The sequence below is a fragment of the Hypanus sabinus genome, chromosome 11 (assembly GCF_030144855.1).
Source record: "Hypanus sabinus isolate sHypSab1 chromosome 11, sHypSab1.hap1, whole genome shotgun sequence".
NCBI classification, from domain to species: domain Eukaryota; kingdom Metazoa; phylum Chordata; class Chondrichthyes; order Myliobatiformes; family Dasyatidae; genus Hypanus; species Hypanus sabinus.
The window spans coordinates 61360702-61382495 of NC_082716.1; the positions used below are offsets into that span (position 1 = coordinate 61360702).

The following is a 21794-nucleotide window of genomic DNA, read 5'->3' on the forward strand; positions in this document are numbered from 1 at the left end:
GCCATAAATTCCATCACCAAAATCATTGACGTATAACGTAAAAAGAAGCAATCCCAGAACCGACTCCTGTAGAACACTGAGTCGCCAGTGGCCAACCAGAAAAGGCCTCCTTTATTTGCACTCTGTACTTCCAGCGAATCAGCCAATACTTTAACCATGCTGGTATCTTAACTACAATACCATGGGCACTTACCTTGCTAAGTAGCCAGGTACGGCACCTAGTCAAAGGCCTTCTGAAGGTCCTTCTCATCTCGGTTTTAAATGGCTGTCTCTATTCTGAACTTGTGCCCTTGGATCCTAGACTCTGCTACTAGTGGAAATCCTGCATATCCACTCGGAATAGAAATAGCTAGAATAGTCAGGCAAAAGGGATTAGGTTAATTTGGCATCATGCTCAGTCTTGGTTCTGTACCTGTACTGGACTTTTCTATGTTTTAAATGTGAAGTCACTGGGACAGTCACCTGAACATTCTGTGGAGAGTTGAAGTGGTGGATAGTGGTTATTTATGTATTTATTTATTGGTTGATTTATAGATATACAAAGCAGAGTAGGCTCTTCCGGCCCCTCAAGCTGCAATGCCCAGCACCCCTGATTTCCCCCAGCCTAATCACAGGACAATCCACAATGACCAAATACCTCCTAAATGATATGTTTTTGGAGTGTGGGAAGAAACTGGAGCATCCAGAGGAAACTCAGATGGTTACAGGGAGAACATATAAACTCTTTACAGATGGCAGTGGGAAATGAACCTGGGCTGCTGGTACTGTAAAATGTTATGCTAACCACCACACTACTATTTCTTAGTTTAGTGCTTCATGTGAAGATGGCACATCAGTATTTCCTTAGTTTGGCACTGTAGTATCAGCCTGGATTAAATGCAGAAGTCCATAACCTAGCTGGGGTTACAAAAATAAAATAGCACTGAATCATAACAGATAGGTTATGGGTTTTATTTTATTTTCCACTCATTGTCACACACTTCATTTTATTTTCCATTCTCCTGAAGATTCAAAGGTTCAATTTAATGTCAGGGAAATGTATACAATATACATCCTGAAATGCTTTTTTTTCCCCGCAACCATCCACAAAAACAGAGGCATGCCCCAAAGAAGGAACAACAATTAAATGTTAGAACCCCAAAATGAACCTCCCGCCTCCTCTCCGTCCTGTGTGTAAATGGCAGCAAGCAACAATCCCCCTCCCCCCCCCACCAGCAAAAAACAAGGAAAGCATCGACACCTGCCACCAAGCACTCAAGCATGAGCAAAGCAATAGCAAAGACACAGACTTGCATTTACCCCAAAAACTTCGCATTTCACCCAGTGTATGACATACCACTGGCTCACTCTCTCCCTAATAAGGGAGAAAGAGCTGCCTCCGTTTTCCCAGTGAGCAGGGAGACATTAAAAACAACTCGCTAGTCTACGATGTTAAAAGTCTGTTACTTTGCTTTTTTTGAGCTCTTTGCCAGAAGATCTCAAATATCTTGGGTCTGCAGGCACACAGCAGATAGCCCAGTGACACACAGGTTTCCTGCAGTGACACCAACCCTTGATCTGCCTGTCTCCAGAGCCCTGAGATCCTTGGCTTCCAAATCCGAGCTGGACTCTTAAGCCGAGCCCTTGACATGCAATGGTCGGTTATGAAACCCCAAGAGCAGGTTTCATTCCCACAAAGAACCAAAGTCAGCAGGTAGTTCCAGGTCATGGTCTTACAAAGAACCCTGAAAGGGAAAAATAAAGATATTAAAGATGGAAATAGAGCTGTTTCCGAAGATGCAAACAAAGGAGTTACCATTTAGTGCCATCATTACTCTGCTCCGCCTCTTCTATTCCTTTAGTGTTGCTTATTCCTTTTACCTCTCCCTGGATGTATGTTCCACTGAACTGGCAGTTTTGTCCTGATTCTCTTGTTGCTAGACTGCAAACTCGCTTTCTTGAACACTTGCTTTCTTTGGTGCCAACTCCCTTCATTATATATAAAATTACATGTTTTTGTGATTTTCATTAGCATGAGCTAATGGAATTGAAGCAATTTAGCAGTGATTTATTAAAGCAATTGAATTATGATAGTTTATATTGGTGGAAAGAATAAAATGTCTTCTTCTTTTGGAGCCACATAAAAATAGAAATGATCTTGACAGAAACGACAACTGACCTTCTCCCTCCATAGATGCTGTCCGACCTGCTGAGTTCCATCAATGCTGCTTGTGGATTTCCTCTGCTTGTCCAAATTTTGAAATGCCAGGCAGCAGCAATTAAGTTATGAATTTAGCTTCAAAAACATAAGTTTTTGTTTTAAATCTTTACCAAAGTGAGGCAATGCTGCACATCTAAGTATTATTTCCATGTTTTATTTTTCAACAGACGCTGGTGATTCTGCGAACATCAAAGCTCCACATAGGGTGTTTGCCTCAGTTCTACCTTCTGGTGTTGCTTTTTGTGATTATGGCTTTTCAAATGAGGGAAGTAAGGACCTGGAAGATCGTTTTAAAGAGTTGTTGGATTATGATCTGCACCCAGCACAACTGGATAGGACAGAAGAAGTCATGTTGGGTAAGCTATGCAATTATATTGTGAATGTTTTTCCTGTAATGTATGCATATTGTGGACTCCAGTTATAATAGTGATTATTACACCATTATTACATTATTGCACCAACAATAATAAAATGACTGATTAATATCTGAAACAAATTTTATTCACATTTACTATTGAATTTGTTATTAGCAGAAGAATTTGCAAAAAAGTGTTCAGAGATACTAGTAATTAATATCTAATTAAGGAGAATGTTTTGGATTGGAACTGGAAATTATTAAATGACTCAACTCTGGGTAAATTAGATGATATTTATGCACAATGCCACATATTTGTCATTTTATGAGTGCATCCAATGATGACATTGTTAAAATGTTGGAAGTATATCATCTTTTAGCAAATTGTCCTTATCAAATGTAAATACAAGGTCAGTCAAAAACTGCAGCAAAGAAAAATAGAGGTTGTTATATTATGTCGTACTTAATTTTAGAAAAGATCCACTGCTCAGTCTTAAATTCGAAACAATCTTTTTATGATATTTGGGAACCTTTCCTAAATTACTTTTCCAATTTATAAAGTTTAACCGTGCACAGATGTTTATGTATATTTTTATCTTCTATTCTTAAGTGAATATGTTTTTTTTTCTAATTATCCATTGTTATCCATCAGCTTTTTTCTTTGGTAGTTAGTAGGGGGTTGACTTTTTTAATATATAAAAAAATTTATTTTATGATGTATGACCTATCTTTAAATTTTTGATTACAGAGTGGGATACCTTTATGTGTTATGCTATAACATTTTGATCAATTTTATTACAATATATGAATGTACACAAGTTATGTTGAGTTGTATCTATGTGTTGCACTCTGTAAATCTTTATTTTTCTTCTGAATAAAAATATTGTAAAAAGAAAGAAAAATAGAGGTGATTTCCCAAGTACATGCATTCCTGAAGTAATTATATAATAATGTTAAAATGTGCATCTATTCAAGAACCACATCTGTTTTGGGGGATGAGGTAATGAAAGAGTAAACTATGATCAGCCAATGGGGAGCTTATTTTGGAAACTGAAGTTAAGGAAGTTAGCTCTCAAGATAAATGCAAAAGGATAGAAAAGCAATCTATAAGCTCAGAAAAAGTAAGGCAGACAGGCATAAAAAAATTATTGCAGTTATCAGAGATGGCAAAAACAATCGGTGGATAATTTAGAAACAACTTGCAAAATAACTGAGGTAAATTTTGGAAAGGAACAATATGTCAGGATTTCTTTCTGAGAGATCCAAAATCCATTGCTGTACAGGTTTTGTATTTCTGTCAAACAGGTCATAGATCATTGATGCATTCTGATTGATAGTCCAACCATGAGTTGATCATTTGATGATAACAATAGCTTTTAGCAAACTGATAGTTACTTATACTTTAGATCTGAGCTACATACATTCAGTGACCACTTTATTAGGTACAGGAGTAGAACCAGTATGGTCTTCTGCTGCTATGGCCCATCCACTTCAAAATTCAACATATTTTGCATTCAGAGATGCTCTTCTGCACACCACCATTGTAATATGTGGTTAATTGAGTTACTGTTGCCTTCCTGTCAGCTTGAACTAGCCTGACCATTCTTCTCTGACCTCTCTGATTAACACCCACAGAACTGCCCACCGCTCAATGGATTTTTTTAATTTTTTTTTTGTTTTTTCACACTGTTCTCTGTAAATTCTGGAGACTGTTGTCCGTGAACACCCCAGAAGATCAGCAGTTTCTGAGATGCTTAAGCCACCATATCTGTCACTAGCATTCATTCCATTGTCAAAGTCACATTTCTTTCCAGTTCTGATCTTTGGCCTTTGAGCTTCTTGATCTTGTCTGCATTCTTTTATGCATTGAATTGCTGCCACATGATTGGCTGGTTAGATATTTGTATTAACAGGCTGGTGTACTAGTGTACCTAATAAAGTGGCCAATGAGTGTATATTGTTTTAACTGAATTGAGTTGGTCCTTTGGCTAAGTTTTCCTGCCTTTGTAAGTTTCTGTGAGACATAATCTCATTTATTCAGGGAGTGGTTTCAAACTACTGGAAATTCTTTAACTTCTTGGTCTGTCATATCTTGTGTTGATGGGTCTTGTTAATAAGTCTTTCATTTATCTTTTTGAACTATATTTTATTTGCACGGTATTACAGTAACTAGAACAATCTTGTTTCTATCATTTAATCATAGCAAGTGGCATTGTGATCTTCTGGGTGAACATATCGCACATGAATTAGGTTGATATTGATTTTTCCAGTTAATAAAAGCATCAAATGTAATTTATTGGTTACAAAAAAAAATTGTGAACATGACTGCCTTTATGATACAATTTGCACTTAAGTCAAAATAATTGGGGTAATAGGAAATGAATTGTTTAGAATTATAACTCTTATGTTTTGATTTCAGAAGGTAAGTGACATAGATATTAGAAGAATTTATCAGTTGTTGAGTGTAAACCATGTTATATGCCAATGATCTAAATGATAGAATGAATGGCTTTGTGGCCAAGTTTGCAGACCATACAAAAATAGATGGAAGAGCAGATACTTTTTATAGGAACTGTAGTGTTGAGGAAGCGTGGAATCTGCAGGAAGACTTTGACAGATTAGGCAAATGAACAAGGAACTGTCAGATGGAGATAAGTATAGTGAAGTGTATGATGATGGACATAGGGAGAAGGAATGAGGGCGTAGACTATTTCTAAACAGGGAGCAAATTCAGAAATTAGAGATGTAAAGGGACTTAGGAGTCTCCTGCAGGATTCCCTAAAGGTTAACTTGAGTTGGTGGTAAGGAACACAAATGCAATGTTAGCATTCATTTCAAGAATATAAACGTAAGGATATGATACTGAGGCTTTATAAGGCATTGGACAGACTGCACTTGGAGTATTGTGAGCAATTTTGGGCACTTTATCTAAGAAAAGATCTGCTGGCATTAGAAAGGATGCTTTTGAGGAGGATCACGAGAATGATTCTAGGAATGAAGGAGTTAACATATGAAGAGCTTTGATGGCTTTGTGTCTCTACTCACTGGAGTTTACAAAAATGACAGTAGGGTGGGATCTTAATGAAACCTATCAAATATTGAAAGGCCTAGAAAGAATGGGCATGGAGAGGATGTTTCCTACAGTGGGAGAGTCTAGACAGGGGTCAGCAACCTTTACCACTGAAAGAGCCACTTGGACCCGTTTCCCACAGAAAAGAAAACACTGGGAGCCGCAAAACCCGTTTGACATTTAAAATGAAATAACACTGCATACAACGTTTTTTTTGCCTTTATGCTATGTATAAACAAACTATAATGTGTTGCATTTATGAAATTGATGAACTCCTGCAGAGAAAACGAAATTACATTTCTGCATGCAACAAAAACATTTTGAACTCCGAAAAAAAGACGTTGGGTTGAAAGTTACTTTTAAGTAAAATACTCAATGTCTATTTGAGTCCTCCTTGTATTTATGAAAAACGCCGAACTTAAATTTTCCGCCAGCAGCAAACCAAAAATAACATCAGCCAGCTGTCAGCCTGAAAAATAAAAGGACTATTTCACTGAACAATGAAAAAATATGAATATACATAAAATAATAGGCAATTAAAATATTTATCATACTTGGTTAATGGGATTTCTGCTCCTGGACCTCAGCGCACAGCGTCTGCACATCAGGGCTGTATGACGTCACCTTCATCTTTACACAGGATCGCAAGCTGTCATCTGAGGCGTGCGCGATGTTTGTTTTTAATAAAGTTCATGTTGGAGAACACCTGCTCACATACATATGTGGATCCAAAGATCGACAGGACTCCAAGCGCATACTTTTTCATGTTTACATAAATGTCGGGCATAGCATTCCATGTTTCGAACACAAGTTTGTCCGGTTTTGGAAGGTTTTCAATATCACTCCATTTGTGATTCTGAGCAAGAACGGCCTTCTGACGGGCAACATCTTCAAGGTCTGCTGTCAAGCGTCTAAACTTGGACACCCATATGTCTTTGTCGGCTATGTCGGCCAGTTCCATCTCAAGATCAGGTTGACTCACACCTGCCAATGCAGTCGTATTCAGTAGGGAAGGATCGATGCTTAAGGGAGTGACCGGGAAGGATAATGTGTTTTTTTCCTCTCTGAACTCACAGAAGCGTTTCCCAAACGATGTTTGCATTGCGATGATTGCAGAATGTAAATACTCCGAAATTATCATGTCGTGACCTTGTTTGAACTCTCTCAAATTGGGGAAGTGAGACAAAGTGCCTTTCTGTAAATCTCTGGCAAGCACTGTCAACTTGCGCTCGAATGCCAAAACATCCTCCAACATGTGCAGGGCTGTGCGTCCTTTCCCCTGAAGAGCTGTGTTCAGCGTGTTCAGGTGCGCTGTCATGTCTACCATGAAGTGTAGCTTTTCCAGCCACTCTGGCTGTTCCAGCTCAGGAAAGGTGAGCCCTTTGCTGCCCAGGAAAGTTTTCACTTCTTCCAGACACGCGACAAAGCGTTTCAGCACCTCCCCTTTGGACAGCCACCGGACTTTGTTGTGCAGCAGGAGATCAGAATATGCGCTTTCCAGCTCGTCCAGTAACAAACGGAATTGACGGTGATTTAAACTTTTTGCCATTATTTTATTGACAATCTGAATGACAACATCCATTACTTCTGTGCATTCCGGAGGAAATGTTTGAGCGCACAGTGCCTCTTGGTGCAAGATGCAGTGAAAAGTCAGCAGCTTTCTGTCCAGCGACTTCTGCAGTAAAGCCACAAATCCCTTGTGCGTTCCCGTCATATTCGGAGCCCCATCAGTAGCTACTGACACCAGATGGGTGGTCTTTATTCCTTTGGCTCTTAAACAATTCAAGACAGCCTCACAGATGTCCTCCCCCCGTGTTTGGTCTTTTAGAGGTATCAACTCAATCAGTTCTTCCTGTGGCCCGGCAGAGTTTACATACCGGCAGAACAACGCTATTTGTTCAATATCACCTTTGTCTTTAGACTCGTCACAGGCAATCGAGTAGGCCACAGCTGAATTGATGTCTTTAATTTGCTGTCTTGTGATGTCTTCTGCCAATTTTATGGTTCTGTCTTTGACAGTCTTTGCAGAGAGGGGCATATCCCTGATTTTCTGCACAATTTCACTCTTGTTTTTAAAGTCCGTGAATAGATGTTCTGAAATCTTAATGAAAGATTCTTTTATATATTCACCATCTGTAAACTGCTTCCCGTGCCTATTTCCTGAGCGGCAATATAACTGGCGTATGTCGTTGATTTTCCAGACTTCATCCATTTCTGGAAATGATTTTTGCTCAGATCAACCTTCCGCATCAGTTCCGAAACGGCTTTTTTTCTCTCATCTCCATCCGGATATTTTTGAGCAAAGGCTGCGTGTTTATTCTGGAAATGCCTTGCGACATTTGACTTTTTGTTGTTTGCTAGTTTCTCATTGCATATTAAGCATACCGGTAAACCAGTCTCGTCAACAGTGAAAGCAAATGAATCTGTCCACGTATCATTAAACGTTCTGTTTTCTTCAGTCACTTTTCTTTTTTTAGAATTCTCCATAGTTGGCTTACCTTGGATCGAAAAATTAAAGAAATCGCGCACTGGCGGGTGTCAGGTATTGGCAGTGGTGACGTATATTAATAGCGATAAAAACACGTTGTAGCGGTGTGCTCACGCAGTCAGTAAACTGCAGTCGAATAACTTTATTCGAACTAAACAGCCTTGCTTTTAAGCCTCCCTCAACCCAGCCCCCATGGACGCAGATGCTGCAAAAGACGCGTACTCACAAACCCCCGTAGGCTATCCCCCTTAGCCGGAATGCTGGCTAATTGTGAGCCGTTTCGGATGTGCCAGGAAATGTGTCGCCACACTTAGATTGTACAAGATCACCATAATCTTCAAATTTAGAATTACATTTCAAAAGCTAACAAACTAACATAAAATACATTTTAATTAAATACTGACCAATTATTTCCCAAAGCCACAGGGAGCCGCAGCACAGAGGTGAAAGAGCCACAAATGGCTCGGGAGCCGCGGGTTGCCGACCCCCGGTCTAGGACCAAAGGGCACAACTTCAGACAGCCATTTATAACAAAGATGAGGAATTTCTTGAGACAGGGGGTAGTGAATCTGGTGTTTTTATGCTAATTGTTTCTAGCTTAACATAAACTTGAGCATTTCAATATATTGCAATTACAATTTATGAGAGACTCAAATTTCTCACATTTGAAGATGAAACATTTTCCAATATTCCCATTGATAGTTTAAAAAAAGCTTTAGAATTAAAGAAGTACCAAGCAACTCCTCAGCAAGTGAGCAACAGACATCTGAATATGAAAGTCCACAATCAGCCTCATTTTATCAGTTCATCCTAATGCTGAATTATTATCAGTGCAAAAACTTGCATCACATATTACATTTTGAAAAAGCACATTGTTACAATTGGCTTCTTGTTCACTTCATTTGTATCCTTAAAGTCAAATTCAGCAGATTGATGTTGATTAAAGATCATTGTCTCAATTAAATCAACCAAAGACCCTGAGTGAAGAGAAAATTAGTGATTAGTTTCCTTCCTATGTGATTGTTATGAGGAGCTAAAATAACAGAGCCCTATTGCATATCTTTAACTTAAACATATAAATTTGACCTAACAGCCATCATTCAAGTAGCTTTCACAGTAGACTTTGGGAGATTGATGTTACTTTTCTCAGTCCATGACATAATATTAATCCTGAAGAAAACAAAACTATTGAAAAGTCTTGACATATTGAACCAGCCAGTTAAATTATGCTACATGTTAACAATTTAAATTACATAAGGCCAGTCAAGTGCAAGGAAATATTAAGTCAGTTGCTTTCCTTGTTGATCTTTTACTGAATTCTCAGTCTATAATCAGGTCTCAGATTCCACCTCTGCTGATGTTGATGCTTTTGGGACTCAGTTCAGTGACCTTTCTATTTTGAAAACCACATTCACTGTTAACATGAACATTAAACCAAATATCACAAAGACTGTTTTCTGCTTCTTTTGCTGCTTGTTTTGAATTTTGTAAGAAGTGCAATTGAGAAAGATATCTGTGGTTTGTTAAACTAAAAGAGTGATGGTAAGTTATATGAGTCGATTACATATACAGTTAGATCAATGTACTCAAATTATTTTATAAAGAGTATATATAGGGTAAATGCAGGCTTTTTCCACTGAGGTTGGATGGGACTACAACTAGAGGTCATGGGTTGAGGGTGAAAGGTGCAAAGTTTAAGAGGAACATAGGAGGAAACTTCTTCACTCCATAGCATTGTGAGATTGTGGAATGAGCTGCCAGTATAAGTGGTGCATGCGAGCTTGATTTCAACATTTAAGAGAAGTTTGAATGTGTACATAGATGGCAGAGATATTGTGGGCTGTGGTTCCGATGCAGGTCAGTGGAAGTAGGCAGGTCAGATGGTTCTGCACTGACTAGATGGGCTGAAGCACCTGTTTCTGTGCTGTACTTTTCCATGACTCTATAAGTTTCATTCATATCCACTATATTTTCAGACCAGTATAATTATATGGATATTGGTGAGTGTAATGAGATCTCCCAACAAAATTAAAACGTAGGTGATCTTTTTAATTCATTATCAGACTCAACTTCAGATCCCAAAATATCCATGCAGATGAAAAGCGAAAGTATTGTTTTATTTTGTGGTTTTACTTCTGCATCTAAGTCGTCCAAAGAATGTTGTGGAATTTAATCTGTAACATGAGTACTGCACTCTGCTTCTAATGTAAGAGGCATCCTATACTAGCCCTGATTTTTAAAAAGTCTCGAGATAAAATGGTGGAATTTTAGCTCTGGTGAAATTACATAACAACTTTATGGATACTGTTAGGTTCATAAAAGGCTCACAGCACAATACAGATGATGTTTAACTTGGTGAGCATCAGAAAATGACATTGGGAAATTGCCAGGGCTGTAACAAGAACTGTTAATTGTTCTTCATATTCATTGTATATTGTACAATTTTTTAACTGTTGTGTACTAGGACTGTGAGATTTTTGTATATCTTAAATACTTAAACAAAAGCATTCGCCAGAACTTCTAGCTTCTGAAAATAAAATGGCTGATAAGTGATTCTTTAGTCGTTGCACTCCAAATTAGGAAAAGAAAATCAGGTAGAGTACATAACAGAGACTGTAGCTGATCATCCTGTTTTACATCCTTTCTCAGGCCAAAGTTCTGTCATTACCCAAGCTCATGTCATTATTTAACTAACTTAGTTTATTGTTGTCCTTTTATTTCTTTTCTGATTTCCAAATGTCTAATATTTGTTTCTTTTTTCTATATACTGAATGCAAAATCTGTAGAAGAGATGGGGGTCGAACCTGACCAAGGTAAAATTAAAATGAATGTAATTTAAATATAAGAAATTAGACATACATTTATAGTTTCTTTGCATTCCAGTATTTAATGGAAAAAAATGTAATCTGAAGGGAAATTTTTGTTTTTATAGTTATGGCAAAATAGCAAGAAGAAAAATGCACTTTTGTTTTCCTGCTGTGTGGTTATTTTCATACAAGTTGATGTTCGACTTAAAATTTAACCTAAAGACTATCTTCCCATACAGTGATATATGTTGTATTTCTGATTTTATGGGTTATGTTGGAAAAAGTCATAATGTGAAACAATAGTTCACTGGAGGGTCATTCTCCAGTATGCTTCACATGTAGAACAATTTGACTTTTCCCATGCTGGGATTCAGATTTTAATATTAACTGGGAATCTGGCACTTCATGGGAGAAAAGAAGGAAATTGATAAATAAGGCTCTAGATCTTCACTATCTTAATAGATTTAACACCTGCCTTATTTCTTATAAAGTACCATGTTTTATTTTTCTGGAGGTTTAGGGAAGGATAGGGAATGATACTATACTTTATGGCTACGTGATCCTGGAGTGGCACTCTGGAGGACAGAAAAGTCTCAAAATCTTAAGGAAATAAAACAGGTCACACAGCTTCATTGGGAACTCAAACGTATTTAAATATTGTTGCACTAATTTGACAAAAATATTCCAATATTTGAAATCCCACTATTAATCTGTGTATTTTGACATTTACTACATCTACCCACTCAGAAGAGACTATTGTTACCATTCAGTCTTGGAATAATTAAACCCCTAGTTGATACTTTACCTTTTAGGTAACACATTTGTTGCTCCACTTTACAGATTACTTATGACTTCATTTTATCCTCTGTAAAAAATCAGGTCAATTGAGAAAGTGAAACTTTATACTACCTTTCACTTACAATCACAATGATACATTCAAAGGCAAGCACGGTAGTGGTAGTAGGTCGGTGGAATCATAAAGATGTGCAATAGGCCTGTGTGTTGGAATAAGGGGTAGAGGTAGAGGCTGAAAGGGTAGTTTATTATTTGCATTTCTTCATCACTGTGATACCCTAGGTGCCCCAATCTGTACACTTACTGTCCCTACATGTAGCAACACTCTTCAAGCTCATCAGTTCTTTGAGGCAAAACAGGCTCCTTTGCATCTGCTGTTGCAACTTTATCCTGCAAGCCATTTTCTAGCAATCCTTGTAAATAAGTTTTAAATTGTAGAGCTAATAGGACTTGATGTTTCAATCCCTATGATAAGGTCGGCACTCTCGATGTTGGCAGTAGGCTGGAGTGGTGACAAGGAGGGTAGCTACATCATTGGAGTCATCAGGTGGACACCCTCCTTCTTTGACGTTGTGTTGATAAGCCCACAACATCTCCAGAGGGCTCAACGGCGCTACCTGGCATCCCAGATACACCCCCCTCAGTTCCGTACCCTCCTGTCTTCATCTTGCAGCCCAGTTGTTGTCTTTCCTTTTAATCCAAATCCAATTGCTGCTTTCTTCTGCTGCATTTGACAAAGATTTGATTGCTTGTTGGAGGAAGACACCCCTCACCCATTTTCTTCAATAGACTGGTCATAGATGTAGCAAAGAATCCCCTGCTTCCCACTTCTACAGGGAAAATCTTGGTCTTTCAGCCGTTCTGAGCAGCTTCAGTTGCCAGTTCAGAGTACTTGATCTTTTTCCTCTCATAAGTTTCTTCAACACCATCTTCCCATGATACTGTCAATTCCACAACATATGCCATCTTGGCTGTTGTGGATCACAGGACTATGTCTGGCCAGAGTGTAGTAGCCGCAATGTCTGGGGGAAACACAAGCTTTTTCTCAAGTCTACGTCCATTTTCCAATCCCGAGCAACCTGTAGAATGCTTATATCCTTTGATTTTACTTGCTGCTCTGGAGGTTGGCCTGCTGGTACAAATTGTGTAATGTGGATATTTCCTGCCGATGTTTGTGGGAGAGCATTTACAGTGGGTTGCCTCTGTTCCAAGATTGATGCCAGCTGCTGAGAAATTGGTTATACCATCCCTGGCTGAGGTTCATGGTGCATCCTGTTAAAATGTACCTTAGTGATTGAGGTGCTTGACAAAGAGAGCAAATGGGGTCTTCTCGCCATCACTGGTTCAGGTTTTGAGGTGTTGGTAGGAGGTCATAAGTGGCTCTGATGACAAAACTTAGCCGAGATCCCTCCAGCTGAGTTTCCTCTTTTCCAGGCTCTCCCAGTTAAGCCATTGGCCTTGCTTGGCCATTGAAACAGCTCTGGCATGTAGCTCTGCCTCCTCCTGTCTCCTCACCTCTTCCACCACGAACAATCTCTACTTCACTGATGTTGCCTTGTGCCATTGAGGAGCCTTTGGCACGAGCCCGAGACCGGCTCTCCCATGTTGGACTTGGCCAACCACATCCCTGAAGTGAAGAGCAGACCTAGCACTCTGAACAGCTTCAGATGGGGTCCACTTCCTCCCTGTTGCCACACGGGGGGGGGGGGGGGGGCGCTGTTCGAATAACAGTATCTTCAGATTCACTGAGGGTAATGACCAACCTTGCTTTGGTGCATTTGAGTTCTTCCACAAGACTTGTTATTGGTGATTTCAGTTTGCCGTTCCTGTACAGTCCAACAGGACTTAAACATCGTGGACGTCCAGGCCATTGTTTTACATGTGTGCTGATCACTTTTTCGAGCTTTTCCACCTTGTTGATAGGGATTTCATACACTGTTAAAGGCCACATGAGTCTTGGGAGTATGCCGAACTGGAAGCACCATAGCTTGAGTTTTCCTGGCAGCCAGGTCTTGTTGATGTGAGCTATGTATGTGATGGTATCCTTTTTGAGCTGTTTAAACTGCTCGGTGTCCTTGAGTTTAGCATCATACCATTGACCCAAGCTCTTCACTGGCATTTCTGAAACAGTTGGGACAGGTGTTCCATCAATATGAAATCTTTGATCTGTGACTTGACCTTTGACAATGGAGATGCTTCTGCACTTGCTGGGCTTGATCTTCATCCTCACCCATGTGATATTTTGATGAAGCTTTTGCAGAAGTCTCTTGGTGCAGTGGACAGTTGTCGTTAGTATTGTTATTTCGTCCATGCAGGCTCATATCGGTGGTAACCTTTGACCAAACTGTAGTCATTTTCCTCCTGCAACCCATTTTGAGGCTCTGATGATGAGCTCCATTGACATAGTGAAGGCGAATGGGGAGATGGTGCACCCCGCCATGATGCCTACTTCCAGTGGTTGCCAAGCTGTGGTGAAATCTGATGTGAGACAAGCTTGCAGATCCTGGAAGTAATGTTTTACCAGATTTGTTATTGTTGCAAGCACCTGAAAGAATTCAAAAGCAGCCCACAGCAGGGAATGAGGAACTGATCTATGGGTGTTGGCCAGGTCGAGGAACAAGTCATGCAGATCCTTTCCTTCTTTCTTAGCCGTCTGGATTTGATGCCATATGAACCAGCTGTGCATTCCATGTCTGTTTATTGTTTTACATCAGAGCACTGCAACAAAAGAGCTGAAATTTCTGAGAGTACCCAACCCTTAATTCAGCATGCTTAAAATGTTTCCACTTGTCCTTTCACACTTCCAAACACATCTTCTGTCCCCTTATCGCAATTTGAATTATCTAACAATCATGCCATTTCTTAAAAAATACTGGATTAATAAATTTTATTCCTTTTTCAGGTTCCAAATAAATATAAAATGTTCGCATGTACATTTATCTTGTGATGTTGGCCTGTCATTCAAATGCTGAATTGTCAAAATCTGTTCTGAGTGTGCTTTTTCACAATACCTTTTCCTCCAATTAATTTCTGAAGAATAACTCAAGCATTTGTATAATTGAAATGTTTTCCCCTCATTTTCTTTTTATCAAAATATGGAAACTTTAGAGATTTTCACTAGACCGAGAATAGTATGTTTGACCCAATTTATCTATTTCTGCTCACAATGATGAAACACAAGGCATCTGGGTGAAAATGGATCAGAATTTAGTTTGCATATTTTGCCTATTTTTGTGGTGACCTTCTTGAACTGAATTGATTTCTTAATTGAATCAGTTAAAACTGTTGCTAAATGACATATGGCCTGCCATTGAGCAAAATGTTGCAGCTTCAACAAGCTTTGCTTGGCAGTGTATTCCAGCTACCCACCACTGTCTGTGTAAAAGAAAACATGCCTTGCTTATTTCCTTTGAAGTTACCCCTTCTCACCTTAAATGAAAGCACTCTGGTATTACTCATACAACCCTGAGATAAATATATTGGCTGTCTTCTCTATGCCTTTCATAATCTTATAATCATCTACCAGATCTCCCTCAACCTCCTCTCCTTAGAGTAAACAATCAAGCTTGGAGGTTCCATATTTATAATCCCATGTAAGTCATTGCACCATTCTTATTTTTGAGTCTTACCTGTGTACCTCTCCGTATATCCCCTCTGAGTTTTGCTGTGATATTGTCCCACTCCCCTCCCCAACCTTCTCAAGATGACACCAGATAGTGGCAACTCTTTTATGTGCAGCTCCAAAGGGAATCCTCAAATATTTCTGTTTAAGGCGACTACATCTGAAATCTACAGTTACAGCTGTGGATGCTTCAGTAAGCATCATAGTTTTAAAATGTTTAAAAAGTCTGTCGATCTTTGGCAGGGAAACTGCCAAGGTTATCTTAAAAGTGAAAAAGCAATTCCAAGTGAAGTTGGAGTTGGAGATGGAGATGGATGCTTGTCAGCTATGGCATGGTTAGGTTCCTGCAAGCCGAAACCTAACATCATAATTGGCTGGGGTGCTTCACTCCCCGATGAGGTGAACTCCTTTTATGCATGCTTTAAGATGGAGAACAAAACTTTATCTGTGCGATTCCCTCCAGCTGTGTTATCTGTCTGGGAGTCCAACGGCAGAACATCTTTCAAAAGGATGAACTCTCAAAGCCCCAATGGTGTTCTTGGCAGGAACCAAAAACTCATGCAGCTTACTGTTTGGAGTGTTCAAGGACGTCTTCAATTTCTCACTGCATTTGAAGGTTTGCATCTGCTTCAAAAGGATATCAATCATGCTAGTGCTCAAGAAGAGCAGAGTGAGCTGCCGCAATGACTACCACCCAGTAGCACTCACATCTATTATGATGAAGTGATTTGAAAGGTTGGTAATGCTTAAAAGTAACTCTTGCCTAAGTAAGGATCGAAGCCCACTGCAACTGTCTACCACCTCAATAGGTCTACTGTGGATGCAGTCTCATTGGCTTTGCACTCAGCCTTGGACCACCTGGAAATTAGCAAACCTTCATTAGTTCCTCAGCCATTCATTCATCCAACTGTTCTATCTTTCTATTCCGGTCCTGACTCGCACATGGCACCAAGTGTAATCTTGAGATTACTACATTTGAGGTCCTGCTTTTTAGCCTCTTTCCCAGCTCTCTATACCTACTGTGCTGTACCTCTTTCCCCATTCTATCTTATGTCAGTGGTGCTAACATGCAACACGATGTTTGGCAGCTCACTCTCTGCTTGAGAATATTCTGTGGCCATTCTGACACGTATTCAGTTTAGCACCTGGGAGAAACCACACCATCTTCGTGCCTCTGGCAGATACAGAATCTCTGGTCTCATAACTAACAAGTTTCGATTCATTAATGTTCAGTCTGACTTTGCCCTTTCCTGCTGAGCCTTGGAGCTGGTTACAAATCTATTGTGACTTCTGCTGTGCCTGATAGTTTGTTTCCCCATTTCCCATCCAAAGGGGCACGCTTATTGCTGAAGGGAATGGCCACAGGGGAACCCTGTGTAAACACATTACTCCTCTTGCCTCTCCTAATGGCTACCCATCTATCTGAAGCATGTATCTTGGATATGAACACTTCAGTAAATTATATGAGAATAAATTACAAGAAAAATAAATTATCTGAGAGTCAGTGTAGACTTGAAATGTGAAATGGTATCTATCAAAAGAATATAAGTGGGAAAACAAACCTCATAAAGCAAGTTGTTTTTCTTCCAATACTTATGAATATCATGAAAATCAAAAAATGTTTTATTACAAGTTTTTATAGCCTTATTATATAGTGCGGTACAACCCGTAAATGTAATTGAAATTACAACAAATGCATAAAAATGCCACTGAATTTATCTAAATATATTCAAAACCTGAATACATCTTAAGTCTTGAGGAAATACAGTATGACTAGATAGCTTCTGTATATTGAGAGTTCAAAGTTGAGTAGTTACTCATGAAATATGGAAGTTTAAATATTGTCTGCTGTTAGTAATGCTTTGTTTATTTAATAACTACCCAGCATGCAAAGATTATCTATTGACAAGTATACTTAAAGAAGTTTGAGCTATGTTTGTATAGGGAACAAAGTTTTTTGACTAATTAAAATGCTGTGTGTTTTGTTTTAAGATCACAAGCAAACAGTTGTCAAAGAAGAAGAAGAGGAAACTACAGATGGTGGCTTTAAATTCAAGGGTAAAATTTATGGATTGGAAACTTGATTAGGTGTCTAGCTGGGTCAAGACCTGGAAAATGGTTAGGTTTATTTCTAGAGCTAGTGTCAAGGATGTGTTCAGATACCAGGGATCAGCAATGGTGCCTGGTATGTAGCGAGGCTCTGTAGAAAGCAATTGGACTGTGGCAAGAAAGAGGGCAAGAATGAAAGTAAGAGGGAGGCAATGGGTGAGGAATCCAGTGACTAAACTTGTGTACTATGCACACAAGTGAACAACTATACTATGCCAGACAACAATACGTGTGCTTACAAATGCTTAAACATTAATATCCATGTAGCAGAGCCTGAACTTCAGTTGTTAAGGATCCCTTTGTTGCTGAATCAGATCCTGCTCTGTAAAGCCTAGGGTGCAAATTTTATTTCACAATATGAAATTCAGGGCCTGGAATATCAGGACCATGAAGAACAATTTGAGGTTGTATGCTTTGACACACCATTATACTCTAAATGAGACATTATAGCAGGAAATGATCATTTTAAAGAACAAGGCAGTTGATAACCTTTTGGAGAGGCAAACTGCAAGATGGTAGACAATTTCACAGAGTTTGTTTGCTGACTGAAGTTCTGATCCTATCTTATGCTTGCTTCATAATGACATACAAGTCAAGATATCAGCTAACTGGTCAACAACAGAACAATTCTTAGTAAATGCGAATGTCAACAAAGTTGTGTTATTTATTAAAGCTTTAAGTTTTTCTTTAAGTTCATCAAAGTAATCAATGTACTTTGCTCCAAAGGGAATTCATTTGGGCAAATCTCATACTGTCTTTTGCATTTCTATGAACTTAGTTTATAGAGGCTCACTGTGCTTTTTGATACAGCATGGTATTGCAAGCAGTGCTACCATGATGAGTGCAGCCTGAAAGGATCACATAGTGCAAAAGGTGAGAGTGACCGTGTTCTTGCCAGTTATAGAGAGGCTGCAGCAACAGTGTTAAAGTAAAGGAGTTCATATGCTGCTGCACAGTGAAGTGGTATAGGTTTTCCCTGTGCCCTTTTATTCATATGGTCTTGTGCCAAGTTCCTGTCATTGTTTCTGTTTTCCTTCAAGTTTCCAGGCAAGCTGTATATTCAGAGGCGATCCAATTGGATCACACATATATTCCACCAGATAATTTGTGTAAGAGAAACAACAAAACCAATCAACAACACACACAAAATGCTGGTGGAACACAGCAGGCCAGGCAGCATCTATAGGGAGAAGCGCTGTCGACGTTTCGGGCCAAGACCCTTCGTCAGGACTAATCGAAAGGAAAGGAAAGATAGTAAGAGATTTGAAAGCAGTGGGGGGAGGGGGAAATGTGAAATGATAGGAGAAGACCGGAGGGGGTGGGATGAAGCTAAGAGCTGGAAAGGTGATTGGCGAAAGTGATATAGAGCTGGAGAAGGGAAAGGATCATGGGATGGGAGGCCTCAGGAGAAAGAAGGATGGGGGAAACACCAGAGGGAGATCAAGAACAGGCAAACAACTCCTGTCTTCAACCCTCCTCCTCTTCATGGAAACCCTCCCCCCTCTGATCCCATCTCTCATCCATGCCGTGTCCTTACCATTCCCTCCACCTTCAACTCTCTGAGGCAGAGCGCTCTGTCCTCAGTAAGGGCCTCAGCTTTGTCCCCCTTCGCCCACACCTCAGTGAGTGCCACATACGCCATGACGCTGAACTCTTCTTCTACCGACTCTGTCTCCGAGCTTACTTCTTTGACAAGGACTCCTACCCCCACCGATGACCCCTTCTCCCGTCTTCAACCCTCCTCCTCTTCATGGACACCCCGTTCTGGTCTTCTGCCTGCTCTGGATCTCTTTATTGCTAATTGCTGATGGGACATCAACCGTCTCGACTTCACCACACCCTGTTCCAATTCCAACCTTACTCCTTCCGAATGCTCTGCTCTCCGCTCCCTCCACACCAATCCCAACCTCACTATAAAACCTGCTGATAAGGGGGGAGCTGTTGTTGTCTGGCGTACTGACCTCTACCTGGCCGAGGCACAGCGACAACTCTCTGATACCTCCTCTTATTTACCCCTTGATCATGACCCCACTAAGGAGCACCAAACCATTGTCTCCTATACCATCACCAACCTTATCAGCTCTGGGGATCTCCCATCCACTGCCACCAACCTCATAGTTCCCACACACCGCACTTCCCGTTTCTACCTCCTACCCAAGATCCACAAACCTGCCTGTCCAGGTAGACCTATTGTCTCAGCTTGCTCCTGCCCCACTGAACTCATTTCTGCATACCTTGACACTGTCTTATCCCCCTTTGTTTAATCTCTTTATGTTTGTGACACTTCTCATGCTTTGAATTTTTTCAATGATTTTAAGTTCTCTGGCACCCACTGTCTTATTTTCACCATGGACATCCAGTCCCTATATACCTCCATCCCCCACCGAGATGGTCTCGAAGCTCTTCGCTTTATTTTGGATTCCAGAACTAACCAATTCCCCTCTACCACCACTCTCCTCTGTCTAGTGGAATTAGTTCTTACTCTGAATAATTTCTCCTTCCATTTCCCACTTCCTCCAAACTAAGGGTGTAGCCAGGGGCACCCGTATGGGTCCCAGTTATGCCTGCCTTTTTGTTGGCTTTGTGGAACAGTCCATGTTCCAAGTCTATACGGGTATCCATCCCCCTCTTTTTCTTTGCTATATCAGTGACTGCATTGGCGCTGCCTCCTGCACGCATGCTGAGCTCGTCGACTTCATTAACTTTGCCTCCAACTTTCACCCTGCCCTCAAATTTACCTGGTCCATTTCCGACACCTCCCTCCCCTTTCTTGATCCTTCTGTCTCCATCTCTGGAGACAGCCTATCTACTGATATCTACCTTAAGCCTATAGACTCTCACAGCTACCTGGACTATTCCTCTTCCCACCCTGTCTCTTACAAAAATGCTATCCCCTTCTCACAATTTCTCCGTCTCTGCCGCATCTGCTCTTAGGATGAGACTTTTCATTCCAGTACGAAGGAGATGTCTTCCTTTTTTAAACAAAGGGGGTTCCCTTCATCCACCATCAACTCTGCTCTCAAACGCATCTCTCCCATTTCCCACACATCTGCCCTCACCCCACTCGGGATAGGGTTCCCCTTGTCCTTACCTACCACCCCACCAGCCTCCAGGTCCAATGTATAATTCACCGTAACTTCCGCCACCTCCAACGGGGTCCCACTACCGAGCACATTTTTCCCTCCCCCCCCCCCCCCCCCCACCTTCTGCTTTTCACAGGGATCGCTCCCTACGCAACTCCCTTGTCCATCCATCCCCCCATCCCTTCCCACCAATCTCCCTCCTGGCACTTATCCTTGTAAATGGAACAAGTGGGAGACCGTTTCGCTGAACACCTATGCTCGGTCCGCCAGAAAAAGCAGGATCTCCCAGTGGCCACACATTTTAATTCCACGTCCCATTCCCATTCTAATATGTCTATCCATGGCCGCCTCTATTGTCAAAATGAATCCAAACTCAGATTGGAGGAACAACACCTTATATACCGGCTGGGTAACCTCCAACCTGATGGCATGAACATTGACTTCTCTAACTTCCGTTAATGCCCCTCCTCCCCTTCTTACCCCATCCCTGACACATTTAGTTGTTTGCCTGTTCTCCATCTCCCTCTGGTGCTCCCCCCTCCTTTCTTTCTCCAGAGGCCTCCCATCCCATGATCCTTTCCCTTCTCCAGCTCTGTATCACTTTCGGCAATCACTTTTCCAGCTCTTAGCTTCATCCCACCCCCTCTGGTCTTCTCCTATCATTTCGCATTTCCCCCTCCCCCTCCTACTTTCAAATCTCTTACTATCTTTCCTTTCGGTTAGTCCTGATGAAGGGTCTCGGCCCGAAACGTCAACAACGCTTCTCCCTATAGATGCTGCCTGGCCTGCTGTGTTCCACCAGCATTTTGTGTGTGTTGTTGTTTGAATTTCCAGCATCTGCAGATGTCCTCGTGTTTGCTAACAAAACCGATCAGACCGGTTTCTCTTCGGACATATTGAACTTTGAGAAGTGCTGGAAGTTAGCAAAAATAACTTGATTTCTTTAAATATGGTTGATGGCCTTCATGCTGGAGCCTTACAGAGCCACAGCACAGCTTTCCAAATGATTGCATTCTTCCTTTGTACCTTAACCAGCTCATGATATTTTCACAAAGTCTCCTACACTATTTTGACATTTTTCCCATCAGAAATAATGTACATGGATACCACCCTGGGTGAAATAGGGGAAAATTAACAGCACCCAAATAATTGTATATGGCTTTTTCCTGAGAGGTTGGGTGAGGCTACAACTAGAGGTCATAGGTTAAGAGTGAAAGATGAAATGTTTGAGGCGTACATGAAGGGAAGCTTCTTCACTCAGGATG

General features: G+C 40.6%; 1 protein-coding gene across 5 annotated transcripts in view; it reads left to right on the plus strand.

Moving 5' to 3' along the window:
* odr4 (odr-4 GPCR localization factor homolog) overlaps positions 1 to 21794 on the plus strand; it is an 88500-nt gene that overhangs the window by 62548 nt on the left and 4158 nt on the right. For all 5 annotated transcript variants that reach the window (XM_059984454.1, XM_059984455.1, XM_059984456.1 and 2 more), the window contains 3 exons: positions 2368 to 2556; positions 10900 to 10926; positions 17330 to 17395. In XM_059984454.1, the coding sequence (XP_059840437.1) occupies positions 2368 to 2556; positions 10900 to 10926; positions 17330 to 17395 (282 nt within the window). The remainder of the gene's footprint in view (positions 1 to 2367; positions 2557 to 10899; positions 10927 to 17329; positions 17396 to 21794) is intronic.